Below are 14,584 nucleotides of genomic sequence, written 5' to 3' on the forward strand. Positions count from 1 at the left end.
GGGTGGGTTGGGTTTTTATTTTACTTCAGTATTTTTTCGTTGGTGTGTGTGTGTGTGTGTTTTTGTATGTGTGTGTGTGTGTGTGTGTGTGTGTGTCTGTGCGTGCGTGCGTGTGTGCATTTGTGTGTGATTGTGGTGGCCAATCTAGTTTGTGGAGCTGGAACTTTTTTGAGGTAAGTTCCGTTTTTTTTTTTGGTTATTTATGTATGTTTTGTGTATTGGGTATAGGTTGGAAACATCCGATCTCACGCGTCGGCTTTGACCCCTCACGTAAGGGACCTACACATTGATCTGTAGCGTAGCCCTGAATACGAGGTTAGGTTGGGAGTTTTTTTTTGGAATGCGGCCGCGGCAGCGGCCGCCTATGATTCGAAAATATTGATTTGACACTAATGAACATGTATACGTAATATGAAGCAATTTGATGAACATATTGATCTGTAGCGTAGCCCACTTGAGGTTAGGTTGGGAGTTTTTTTTTTGGAATGCGGCCGCGGCAGCGGCCGCCTATGATTCGAAAATATTGATTTGACACTAATGAACATGTATACGTAATATGAAGCAATTTGATGAACATATTGATCTGTAGCGTAGCCCACTTGAGGTTAGGTTGGGAGTTTTTTTTTGGAATGCGGCCGCGGCAGCGGCCGTCTATGATTCGAAAATATTGATTTGATCAATATGTTCATCAAATTGCTTCATATTACGTATACATGTTCTTTAAACACGTATTGGTATTTGGTCAGTTTTGTGATGTTGATTTACTTCGTTGTTTTGCGTGGTTTTGAATGGCGGTCGGTCGCTACATTTCTGTATATTTAGTTTCTCCGCACCCAAAAACCCCTAATTTCCCACGGTTGTCCCGTTACAGTCATTAGGCTTTTTGTGAAACTTGTGTATTTCAGTGTTTACAATACATATGCGATGTTTTTATATCCGCCATATTGGAATTGTTTATACTCGTTTCCGCGGTATTTGTGACGTCATGGGTCAAAGCCGACGGGTAAGATCGGACGCTTCTGTATTTCCTTTGAGTTAGTTATAAGGGATGGCATTAACTGTTGGGGTAACACAAGCAAAATGACTAGGATATCAAAATTACAGAAATCAGTTGTTACAAATATGTGTAATGCAAAACCAAAAGAATCCTGTTGTCAAGTGTTAAGAAATTTAAAAATATTAAGTGCCCCCCTTTTGTACATTTATGAACTGATTACTTTCATATACAGTAATTCTAAGCTGTTCATATGCAACAGTTTTAAACATCAGTGCAGCACTAGGAACAAGGAGATGTTCATGCTTCCCACTCATACATTAAAGCTATATGCACAAATCCCAGAATACATGGGCGTGAAAATGTACAGTATTCTAAAACAGAAATAAATTCACTCCCAGGAGCTATGGCAACTAAGCAAAAGCTACTAAAGCTGTTAGTACAGAAATGCTATTATTGCTTAAAAGAATATCTGCATGTTCATGTGAAAATGTGAGCAAGAAAGCAAATGGTTGTTAATTAAGCTTAACAGTTTTATGTCAAATAGGTGACTGTAATAGTTATATTTTTAATATTAATGCTGTTGTTATATGTCGTTTCTGTAATACATATGAATTGTAACTGCAGTGTTGACGAGTCCCTTCACATTAAACCAATGATTTAATGGTTCAAATGGCTCTGAGCACTATGGGACTTAAATTCTGAGGTCATCAGTCCCCTAGAACTTAGAACTACTTAAACCTAACTAACATAAGGACATCACACACGTCGATGCACAAGGCAGGATTTGAACCTGCGCCTAGAACCGCTCGGCCACTCCGGCCGGCCCAATGATTTAACTTTGTATGTTATGAGACAATAAAAAATCCTCAGTCTGATTCTGCTGGTAGTGCATAGACGCTACTGATCTAGCAGATAAATGGAAGACAGTAGCAGGTCAAATAATAACCAGGGCCTTCACACACACATTTAGCTTATGTGTAATTGAAGGGTTTCACTACCCACTCTAGTGTATTATTATTATGGATTTGGGCTGCGTTCCAAGATTTCAATCTCGTCAGTCCATAAATCACTTTGAAAGTAATTATCACAATCACAGTGTGGCACTAGCCACTTTCTACCAGACAACCTTATTTATCGAAGAGAGGGCAAAGTTATTCTTTTTTTTTTTTTTCCTCATAGAACGTAGAAACGAAGTTAAAATAGGTGTGCCCTTTTTTCCCCTCACGTGTCGTCGACAACAGCGCCATCTAGTAGTAACTTTATGTACCAATTTGTTAGCCTCATCATTCATCTGAATTCAGTCTGTGCCGTGAGCTCTGGAGGTATTTTGACGTCTCAGGTTAAATGTCTCACCCAACATTTTATTCAGGAATTATGGGAATTTTGTAAGGCAATTTTTCGCAAAGCGTGTTAAATAATACAAGCACCGTAATCAACAATGAAACAACTGAGCTGCTGGGTTTAAATCAGAGGTGCCTAACCAACAAGCCGCAGAGCGGCCGAGATCCAGTGTCATTGAACCCGAAGAAAGGATATCTATCACACGATCCGTAAAACAAATAAAAAATCGTAGAATTCCATTTATGTAAAGTCACAATAAACAAAATTTTCCTCCTGTCACACGAAGCTATTCTTTCATTGGTCCATTCCGTTCTTTCTTTTTTGCTCAACGGTTATTGTTAGTGTTTATTATGTACTCGCTTTCTTCCAATGTGGTCCAAGTGCACTAAAAGATTTTGCACTCCTGCTTTAAATGTTTTATATGTTAAGCTGAAACGGTGACAATAACAATTATCTCATAAAAGCAGACTAATGACAGTGCGAAGATATATGCAATAGTGTGTCGAATGATTGTTAATCAAACGTGTTTATGGAACTTCAGCCAGACATGAATACGCAGTCTCTCTTCCATCGAGAGAAAACGTACGTTTATGACTACGGCGGCGCGGAATAAATCTACAGTTGATTTGCGAAACTGTCCATGCGGCATTTGCTAGATGAAAAGAACTGTCAAACCAGCGGAATATGAACAGCCAACTCTGTAATATGAACAACTAATTCTGCCAAACGTGCAAGAGGCCTTACCTGCTAGAAATGCAACTCTTATTTTCGTCATCTTAATCAAGGTACCGGTACATCGTATTGACCGACGTAAAAAAATATTTTTTTTCTTTTCCCCCAAACCCACATAAACACATACTTATTGAGAGAGAGATTTTTTAACGTAAGCGTATATATTATACAAATTATACAGATCTGAGATTAAAGAAGTGCGATTGTTCTGAAAATTAAAAAAAAATCATTGATAATTATTGAAGAATAACAGCAATGCTTTGGTTTCTTTAAAATATTGGATTTCTTTCATTCAGATATAGGGATGTCACCAAAATGCACGGGAATATAGCTGGAGAATAGGAACAATTTTAATGTTTCTAGACCATGTACTCGTCAAATTGATGATAATGGTACATATATTGTAAATTAGAAAGCACATTTTGAAAATTTGTTTAACAGTCACATTTCCGAAAGATCTACCGCACGTGTCTCTGTAGAAACGCTTCTGTAACATTTTCTGCTTCAAATAATTGGAAATACATATAATGAAGTTACATAACGGAGTAGGCCCCTATTCTTATCGCGTTTAGGCTGACATAGCGAGTTTTTCTCTGATTGGTTACGCAACTTCCTAGCGACGCTTGCTTTAAGAGCACTCCGCAACGTAATCGCCTGTAACAGCAGACGGGCCTACGTGTGATTGCGCAAGACGATGACAAAACAGTGTTGCTTGGGCACACATGTCTGATACTTACTGCTCATACATTTCTGCGCTGTCAGTAAGGATCCTCTGCTGCTGACATGTCCTGCCTGGAACAAAAGCCGAGATATTTTAAGTGCGAGTACCATTTCGGCTACGTCTGCTTGTGACCACCGCAAAGTGAAATCTGTGCTCCGCTGTCTTTATTCCGTAAATATACCTAGTAGCGTTATCACTTACAGGTTGCTCCGCACGTTCCGCGAACAAAGTCCATATTCTCACACGTTTTGCAGAAGATCCAGTCATGGTTGTGAAAGGAGGTCCAAATCTGGTCTTACCGCTTGCCCGACTAGAATGTAGGCCTACGTCTGCTAACTTCCGTGAATATCATCGGTGAAAACGACGGTACCATGAATCACATGCAAGTTAGAAATAACTAATTAGAATAAGTTAATTACGAGCGGAAAAAGAACATAGACAAAAGGCAAGGGCGTACTTCAGCAAATAGTAATATACTGTAGTGCCCAAAGGTCCATATAACAATAATAATACTTTATTAAACATCGCCGGCCGAAGTGTACCCCTCTGTAATAAAAAAACTGAGCTAATCGATCAACAACGAACTTAAACGGATGTCTTACGACGTCCGCCCCGAGCAGATGCAACGAACAAAAGCGAACAAAACGAGATAAAAAAAAGTGGCCGTGCGGTTAAAGGCGCTGCAGTCTGGAACCGCAAGACCGCTACGGTCGCAGGTTCGAATCCTGCCTCGGGCATGGATGTTTGTGATGTCCTTAGGTTAGTTAGGTTTAACTAGTTCTAAGTTCTAGGGGACTAATGACCTCAGAAGTTGAGTCCATAGTGCTCAGAGCCATTTTTATTGAACATCGAATGATGCACTGCATATGTACAAAAACAGTAAACGTTACAATTCTCGATACATAATAAGTTCTTCTGAACATTAACATAAGATAAGATTACAAATAAATGGTTCGTTGCTATTTACATTTTTTAAAGCACTTCTTATCTATGAGTAATGATCTCGTTGCCGACTGTATGTCGAGGAGAAAAAAAAAAAAAAAAAAAAAAAGAAAAAACGGAATACTCTTTCTACTAAATGACAACCAGGAACTTAAGCAGATAAATTTTACGGATGAGAGACGCTATTTGAAAGTTATACAACAGGAGTGTACAGACTTGCAAGTATTGTAGGCCGCAAAACGCTCACTGTGACTGTTGTAAGGACCACAAATTGAAAAATAATGTGACGTGAGACAACATATTATTATTCCGAACTGTGATCCCCAACGCCAGCTAGACTCACTAGACTCGGCTCAAAAGACCACATCATTTGTGAAGAACATTCTAAGGAACAGAGATTAGCTTGTTGGTAAAAATCATGATGCTTCCACAAAAATAGAAGTCGCAACAGCATACAGAATATTCAGGCACAAAAGTAATATAGAAAGACCACTGCAGCAGGGATAAAGCTTAAAATAAATCACCTGGCCATATTAAAGCAATACAAAATATTAACCACTCTACCACATCTCTTAAAGTGTATTTTCTAAACAAGTGTTCTTACATCGTAAATGAATTTTTAATGGCGTACATTGTGGTGTGCTAGAGTCTGTCCAATTGTTATTGATCCCGACATTTTTAAATACAGCACTATGTACTCACTTTGTGTTTACGTGTAAAGTAATGACATTTTAGTCCTAAAATTGCTAAGATATACTGTATATTTCAAAAAAGTTTGATTTTCGCAAATTCACTATTGCGAACATGTTTTCATAAAGTCGTCAGGAAATAAGTACCCACAGTATCATTATCACTTGATTTGCAATATATCTTACTACTCCTGCGTTCATAAAAAGATGAAAGAGAAGCACTAAAATAAAATGGTATACTATACTATAGAGCAGCCTGCTCATCTATGGAGTTACAGGAAGTGCTGACTTTGCGTTCATGTGACATTGTTAAAAAAATGTGCCACAGTTTTATTTTATTTTTATTTATTTATTTATTATTATTATTATTATTATTATTATTTTGCCTGGTTTGATTGCGTCCTCCGTCTGTCCCTACATCATGACAATATCTCCACCCCTACACACCCACATAAGCGAACACACCACATAATCTGTTCGATATTCATTTGACCTCTCAAATCTGCGGATGTTACAGGACGATTTTAAAAAGGAAGAACGCATGTAAAGTGTATAATGAAGAGGTTCCAGAAGCAGTAGATGAGAAAATAAATCACTGCAGTGCCTTTAACAGAAGAAGAGACAGTTTAGTGGAATCTACAGGGTCCAGCAGAATGAGTAGTAGGATCTGGGTCACGTAGGACGGCGTCGTTGCTGCGCATGCGCGGAATAAGTATGCTCCCGCGGCATTGATGATTGAGAAAGAACGGCATTTGTAGTTATGGCCTTCTGGAGTTCTTCGAGCATTCGCCGTCGAGGCGTCTTTGAAAAATAATGAGTCTGCCAGCACTAATTGGAAGTCTTCACCGTTCTGCTGCCAGGTATGCCTAGGCTTTAACAATGTCAGATCGTTCCCTGCAGGGCATCATCCCTGGTAATCTAAATTTCCAATTATATGTCGTACAGGAACCAAACGAATCCAGATAAAGTCGCTCGGCGAACTTTTGGCTTGCTCTCCCTGAAAATTTTAGCAGCCGACGGGAAGATGCGAAACAATCTACTGATGTTGGATGAAGCCCGTTTTCATCTTGGCGGTGGTGTGAATAAATAGACCTGCACGTACTGGGCGTCACATAATCCTCGTCGGCTGCGTAAGAAATCCTTGCACTGTGAGTGTGTGACTGCGTGGTGTGGTGCGGTGTGGCTTTATTTGGCATCATTAGTCAACCCTCCCTTCCTTCCCCCCCCCCCCCCCTTTTTCCTTTTGCTTGAGGATCGTCATGACCGTGCAGTAACGATTGCTATTTTAAAATGTTACAAAATTTCCTCCTTCCAAGATTGAACGACGGCATATGGTTGCAATAGCCCATACGGCCCACCAATCAAGGAATGTCTTGCGGCATCAGGCATCATTTTCCTGGTCGACTGGAAAGACGTTCATTGGCCGGCACGGTTGACAACCCCTGACTTTCTAATGGGGATGCTTGAGGAGTCCATCGTAAGCTACACATTCTCATACCATGCCTGGACTCGATGAAAGGATATTTACAGCTCTCGAAGAAGATCCCATTGAAAATATTGAATTGGGTGAGAGAAGTTACCGTTCGCCACCTGGAGGATCACTCAGAGCGTCGTAGTGGCCATGTGTGTGGTGTTATATTCAAAACCAAGGCCGTATATGATATGTAATGGCATATAATTTTCTTGATTTGTAGTGTGTGTTTCAATAAATTTGTTTCGAAGTTCTGTCCTTTATATATCCTACTATTCATTCTGTCACACCCTGTATATTACTACATGGCTAGCCCAGTAACAGTTGCAGGTTGCGTGTATGATGGCTGCCAGGGCAACAAAAATTTGATTTTCGACATTTCATATAATTAGTGACCGAATTTAAAATTTTGTTATATTCTACTCATTGAGAGGTATAATCTTATGTTAAAGGTTGAACACAGTAACGTAAGTATTACAGTTCAAAATTATGCATTTTGATTGAGGCAGCGTAGTTCACCATGCACAAATACTCAGCTGTATCTGTATGGTACTTGATGATGAGAACACTTAGCGACTTCCAACAAACTTGACACATAATTTCAAGTCTATTATCTTTATGAAATTTTCTCGTTGACATCCCCCACAAAATGATGAAAGAAAAACGCTTACTACATTTTCACCGTTCACGCAGTAAAACTTCAGAATCAGGCATGACGTTTTAATTTATTGTTTCTTTACTAGTAACTCTATTCGCAACACTTTTTGCAGGCAATGTCCAAATAAACCACTGAATGTACGCGCAAAATTATATCATTGTATGACTCCTAGTTAAGGACATACTTACGTTATAAATATTTAAATGCGTGAAAAACTAGATTTTGCTTAAATCAGAGCGCAAAATTACCCAGACTACGCACTCATACAGTGTTTGATAAGGACAGCACTTGGCAACTTGTAACAAAGTTTACACGTAATTTCAGACATTTTCTAAACTTTTCCTAGCTTACATGTTTGATTTCAAATATTTAAACATTAACTCATTTGCAAAGTAATCGGAAGTTTGAAACTATTTTATACACAGGTGTTCGATTCCTTACAGTGTCAGGTGTAGAGTTACTAGTATGACTTAAGGTGTTAAGGAATTGTTAATTAGACGTGAAAGGGGCGCCAGATACCGCAGGGAAAATTCGAAATTGTGTGAGCAGAGAAATGTGAGAACATTTAAAACAGATTACAAACCACAGAGCAGCAGTCATCAAACCGCGGGCCGCTTGTGGCCCAAATAAAGTAAGTATTCGTGCGGCCTCCGATTCTCAACCGTGTTTTATAACAATTTACATGTAGAAACTAACAGCTGAATCTGCTCAATAACAAACAAAAATACTTGAAGAGACAGTAATATTTTAAGATGTGCTCAGTTTTAATTGACGTTGGTGAATTTGGCTCTGAGCTAAGGAAAGTTGACCGCTTACCTCAGGAGCAGAAAGTAGTGATGCCACTGCGAGGTTGGTTGGTTGATTTGGGGGAGGGGACCAAACAGCGAGATCATCGGATTAGGGAAGTATGGGGAAGGAAGTCGGCCGTGCCCTTTCAAAGGAACCATCCCAGCATTTGCCTGAAGCGATTTAGGGAAATCACGGAAAACCTATATCAGGATGGACAGACCGTCGTTCTCCAGAATGTGAGTCCCACCGAGTGAGGTGGCGCAGTGGTTAACACACTGGACTCACATTCGGGAGGACGACGGTTCAAACCCGCGTCTGTCCATCCTGATATAGGTTTTCCGTGATTTCCCTAAATCGCTTCAGGCAAATGCCGGGATGGTTCCTTTGAAAGGGCATGGCCGACTTCCTTCCCCATACTTCCTTAATCCGATGATCTCGCTGTTTGGACCCTTCCCCAAACTAACCAACCAATGCGAGTTCGGTGTGCTAAGGCGCCACCTCGCTTGGTCAGAGGATGTGAGGGGGGGGGGGGGGGGGGGAATGTTTTATTATTTGTCTTCTAGTACTGACACCTCACGGGTGTGCGCGATTCGTATAGATCAGCTGCCATGGTATAAATATGGACACGGAAAGGACATATATTCGTGAATGAACGCTACAGATACGATCATCTTGAAATGCTTACTTACTTGTAGCAAGAAATATGAAAATAAATTAAGGGTATTATAATAAAGCGCAATGAGTAGAAGAGAAATGACCTGAAACATTTTGCGAACTATACATTGTGGAAGGCGGCCGCGTCCTTAAACAAACGAGAAATTATGTTGTCCGAGGAGAGTGGACTGGTGCGAAGGAATATGCCCCGCCTCTCTCTCGAAGGGGTGCCATACTACGTCCGTGTTCTGTGTTTCAACGAAAGCAGAACTGGCATAACGGTCGTAGGGATCGCTGATTCCTTTTCTTGTGGTGAGAGTCTCATTCGAATCCCTTTATACACCAGGATTAATCTCTTTTCTCATTTCAAAATTAGAAAAACGCAAAGCAAATTGGAGCACACAAAGCACTTGGTAGTGACTACAGCGCAATTGTTTGCTGTGGTTGAGAATCGTAGTTCAGGCCCGACCTCTACCGGTATCTTACCCAAACATTGCTTAACCTTCTGTCGGGCGCGGTGTTTGTCGCAGCGAGATCGGGCGCGGTGTATCAAATTGATCACACCGTTTATTCACATGATCATTTATTAAATTCTGTTCACAAAACATATTATAAGTGCCAAATATATTTAAAGAAAGACAAAGATGACATACGAGCACAACTGCAGTAGAAATATTCATCATTCAGATTTCTTATCGTCAATGTTGGGCTTTAGTAACAAATGATAAAAACATCGCTTTTTCATTTGCTTCTTTATTATATTTCACTAATAAAACACATTACAAATGACAATTATCTTACAGAAAGGCTATTATGACACTGGAGCAGAACAACAATGATATTACAACTCATTCATTTGTTTCATCGTCACTTTTTGACTGTGGTAACAAATGCGGAATTTTTCCGCATTCAGAGCAAAAAGGTTCAATGTGTATCAAACAGATAGGCTTCTGACACATTTTGCAACAATATTTTGTCAGGCTTTTTTTTCTGTGCAGGTATTACACCTTTTCCTCTTGATCCCCGTCCCTTGTTCTTCGTTTCTGCTTGTCTTCTGCTTCTTCTTCACACGTTGGCCTATATTGTTGTAGCCGCAGTTGAAGATCTCTGTGAATTCCTGAGGTGTCCAAGCATCTATGAACCAAGTGAGGTAGAACTAACGCATGTGAGAGTTACTTCAGGAATCCTTTTCTTCGAATAAAATTCTCGTTGTTGCCATAGTAAATTACTTGTGAATTGATTCCACTCATATTGATCATTGCAAAAAATATGACCATGGGCCAACGGCACAAATTTCTTGCTACATTGTATGAAGCGGTCAACTTATCTGTAGTGTCGACTCCACCTTTGGTGGTATTGTAAAATGTTACAATGGATGGCTTCTGTTTATCTCTAGTATCAGCATCTACTGAATTATCTTCATGCAAACTTGATGCCAAGATAACACACTTCCCCTTTTTAGGAACGTAGTAAACTAGAGTACAGCCTTTCTTGAAGCCAAAAAGTGAACTGAAAAGAAGCTTTGATGCTCTCAGTATACTGATTGGCATACAGAACTATAATCGACAAAATGTCGTCATCTATGAGGCAATTCCAATATTCCAAAGGCGTTCTCAATGCTTTCGCCGCACCTATAGGACCACGTAACTTTCGAATAATATTGTGGGCCCCGAAACGTACTCTCTGCGATGGTGGAACTTTATTCCATTTTGTCTCTTTGTCCCTTCCAGTATAATAATGCTGGCTTTCTTCAAGTACTTCCTCGTCGTTTTCACTGTCGTTTTCCTCTGTTTCTGAACCTTCCTGCCGAACTTCAACTGCATCATCACAATCTGTCTCTACTTCATCTTCAAAATCCTCTTGAACTTCATCATTATCCTCTTCGAACAAATTTTTTTGTATTTCTGCAACATGATTTGGGTCAAGGAGGTTGTACGTCTTTCTGTAGTCTGCCATGATCAAGTGTCTCACACCTAAAATGATAAAATTCCTATAAAGTAACGCAGTCAGGCGCAATGTATCAATTTGAAACCTGATACTCAAACATTCTTAACTGACGATTAAACGGTCCAAAAAGAAAATAAGTACATTACACATTGTACATTAACATTGTACTACTTACTAAGTTATGTTGATAACCAAAGAAATGAATTGTTGAAATGCAACACGAACGGGCGCAGAGTATCAAAGCGATGAATCAGCACATATATCGACAACAGAGCAGTCGTATCGACACTGAAGCGCACAACAATGACAAGCGTTCCTAGCTACTACACAGTAGGCGTCAGTGCTGCCACTCTTTGACAAATAATTTACAGTAAACATCGAGGTGTATTAATTTAAACAGCCGCGTCCGACGGAAGGTTAAAACACTCCCCACCTAAAACTGCGCATAGTGCAAATATTTGCGATCGTGTCTCAAATTGCCGAATGCGTTTAAATGTAAGTGCAGTACTGTTATCACCCAATTAATCGTGCACCTGGCCCCCTCCCCTCCCCACAGACGACACAAGAATACTTCGTCAGGCAATTACAATGTCCCAACTTTGGGTTTGCTGAGGGCAGCAGCAATCTGAAACAGAACAGTCGACGCAAAGTGTTATGAATGGTGACGACTTTTAATCAGTATTTGAGGGCTGGCGACCAACTTGACATGCCCTCGCTGTAAGCTATTGGGATAATGTAGCATACCAATTTATGTAGTTCACCAATAATAATAATAAAGACCGGTACATACGCGGCCCGACCTAAGACCACACAATATCAGCATTGGCTTTTCGGCAAAATACGTGTGACGATCACTGTTGTAGAGGATATTGATTGCAGTAGGTATACAAATGTAGGAGGACGTGAAAGAGAGGAAAACATGCACAGCACTAATTGTGTATAATCTCAGAATCAGAAAGACCGTTATTATCAAAGACTGATAAATTATTATTAATTTATTGCTTTCTTTGAATAGAATCAACAAAGATGATGACTTTTGCAAATGTAAGTGTTGTTTTACACCTTCTTGAGAATTTCTTTTAAAATGCAAACAAAACAGGTAGTTGATACAAATTAACAAAAGTGCAATCCAAGTACACAAAAGAGACTGTAAAGCCGGAAAAGTAGGTATACAAATACGTCTAATTTCCAATAAAAACTAAGATCACATGTTTTTCAACTGCAAATCCAGAAAGTGAGATAAACATTTCTTTGTCAGGAATAATTTAAGTTTCCTTTTGAAGATATTTCCATCATGTGCATGTAAGTCTTTTGATTTGACCACTGATGTATGAGGTACGGGTTATTTTTTCTTTGCCTAAAGTAGTTATTTTTATTTTTAGTATTGTGGTCATGTATGTCAATCATTTTCTAAAACCTTTTTGATGACGTACATAAAAATAAAATTACCTTATATAAATACAAGGAATATACTGTAAAGTACTTATGTTGCACAAAAACCTCTCTACAAGAATCATGATGACCTAAACCATGCAATATCCTAATTGCCTTCTTCTGCACTGACATTAATCGACTGAGGTGTCTCTAGCACAGCCCCACAGTTCAGTTGCATAATTTAGTAAGGGATGTATTGTTCCATAGTACACAGTCTTCTTTATAGGATTTGTAATTGTTTTTGCTAGGTGACTGAGCAGGTATGTGGCCGAGCGGTTCTATGTGCTACAGTCTGGAACCGCGTGACCGCTACAGTCGCAGGTTCGAATCCTGCCTCGGGCACGGATGTGTGTGTTGTCCTTAGGTTAGTTATGTTTAAGTAGTTCTAAGTTCTAGGGGACTGATGACCTCAGCAGTTAAGTCCCATAGTGCTCAGAGCCATTTGAACCATTTTTGAGCAGGTATAATCCACCACTAATCTTCCCACATACATAATTAATATGTTTTCACCATTGCAAGTTTTCATCTAAGTATAGGCCTAAGAATTTGCAGCTATTAGTTCCCTTTGCTTCAATTCCACATATATTATTTGCAGAGTTATGGTTAGATCTGACTAGACACAACAATTCCACAAATCTTTTATGAATTACACTATGTTACGACACGGTTCTTACTCAGTTTTCTTAGTAAACTTTAGTTGTCAGGTATTTCATAGCAGAGTATTTCCTTTACATGCTGACATCATGAAGCGGTATGACGTGCTTTCTGGAAACTTGCTCGGTTGGCAACTTTCAGAACTTTACGTAGACTAATAAGTAAGCAGAGTTAGCAGTCTCCCTCCAGACACAGGTTTTTGAAATCAGGGCTGAGTTTTTCAAGAGATGCGCTATGTCCTCAAAAACAACGAAGCCTCCTGCAGGCAAAATACATTGACGCAAAAAAATCACAACACCAAAAAAATAATTAATGTAGAGTAACGAAATTTCAGAAATGCTTTTGTTTGGGTAACGTGTGTAAGTGATTAACATTGCAAGATCACATGTTAATGTGTGTGTGATAAAGCTATTGCAAATGTGAAATACTGTTACATTAATAACAGAATGCTGAATGTAAGCATGCATGCATTTTGTTGTACAGCTGCTGGATGTCAGTTTGTGGTATGGAGTTCAATGCCTGTTGCACTTGGTCAGTCAATACAGGGATGATTAATGCTGGTTGTGGATAATGCTGCAATTTTTATCAGATGTCTCATACGTGCTTGACTGGAGATAGTCCTGGTGACTGAGCACATCAAGACAACATGTTGACACTCTGTAGAGCATGTTGGGTTACAATAGTCGTATGTGGGCGAGTGTTATCCTGTTGTAAAACCCCCCTTGGAATGCTATTCATGACTGGCAGCACAACAGGTCGAATCATCAGATTGACTCCCAAATTTGCACACAAGGTGTGTGGGATCACCTGAAACTGCTCTTGCTGTTATACAAAATCACACCCCAGTCCATAGCTCCAGGTGTAGGTCCAGTGTGTGTAGCAGACCGACGGGTTGGTTGCACGCCCTAATCTGGCTTGTTTCTAACTGATACACAGCCATCACCGGCACTGAGGTAGAACCAGCTTTCATCAGAAAACACAACAGACCTCCAGCTTGCCCTCGAACGAGACCTCACTTGACATCACTTAAGTCGCAAATGTTGGTGGTCTAATATCAGTGGAATGCAAGCTATAGAGCATCTGGCTTGGAGCTGTCCTTTAAGTAACTGATTTGTAACAGTTCATTGTGTCACTGTGGTTCCAACTGGTGTTCAAATTGCTGCTGCAGATGCAGATGAACACAACTGTCTTCCATCTCAAGAGTGTTATGGAGCTGTCTGGAGCCCAGTATTCTTGCCAGCATACATTCCCGTGACCACCACTGCCAGCAATCATGTGCAGTAACTATATTTCTGCCAAGTCTGATCATCCAGCTTGTCCTAGCCCTATTACACAACCTCGCCTTAGAGGCATTCTTGAGTAACATCAACTCATCACGTCCAGTCTCAAAGGTAACTAACGCTCATGTCCGTTATAGCATGTACAGGGCTATTAGAAAGGATTGAAGCGATTTCATAAATTCACTGTAGCTCCATTCATTGACATATGGTCACAACACACTACAGATACGTAGAAAAACTCATAAAGTTTTGTTCGACTGAAGCCGCACTTCAGG

At 39.8% G+C, this 14,584-nt stretch overlaps 1 protein-coding gene across 1 annotated transcript in view; it reads right to left on the reverse strand.

Annotated features, from left to right (window-relative positions):
• Nucleotides 1-4,073, reverse strand: part of LOC126234457 (enoyl-CoA hydratase, mitochondrial-like) — a 65,946-nt gene extending 61,873 nt beyond the window's left edge. Inside the window, exons 1-2 of the mRNA XM_049943151.1 lie at nt 3,993-4,073; nt 3,808-3,862 (exon numbers count right to left, since the gene is read on the reverse strand). Of these exons, the coding sequence (XP_049799108.1) occupies nt 3,808-3,862; nt 3,993-4,058 (121 nt within the window). The 5' untranslated portion in view covers nt 4,059-4,073. The remainder of the gene's footprint in view (nt 1-3,807; nt 3,863-3,992) is intronic.
• Between the last annotated feature and the right edge of the window lie 10,511 nt (nt 4,074-14,584).

The sequence above is a fragment of the Schistocerca nitens genome, chromosome 2 (genome assembly GCF_023898315.1).
Source record: "Schistocerca nitens isolate TAMUIC-IGC-003100 chromosome 2, iqSchNite1.1, whole genome shotgun sequence".
NCBI classification, from domain to species: Eukaryota; Metazoa; Arthropoda; class Insecta; order Orthoptera; family Acrididae; genus Schistocerca; species Schistocerca nitens.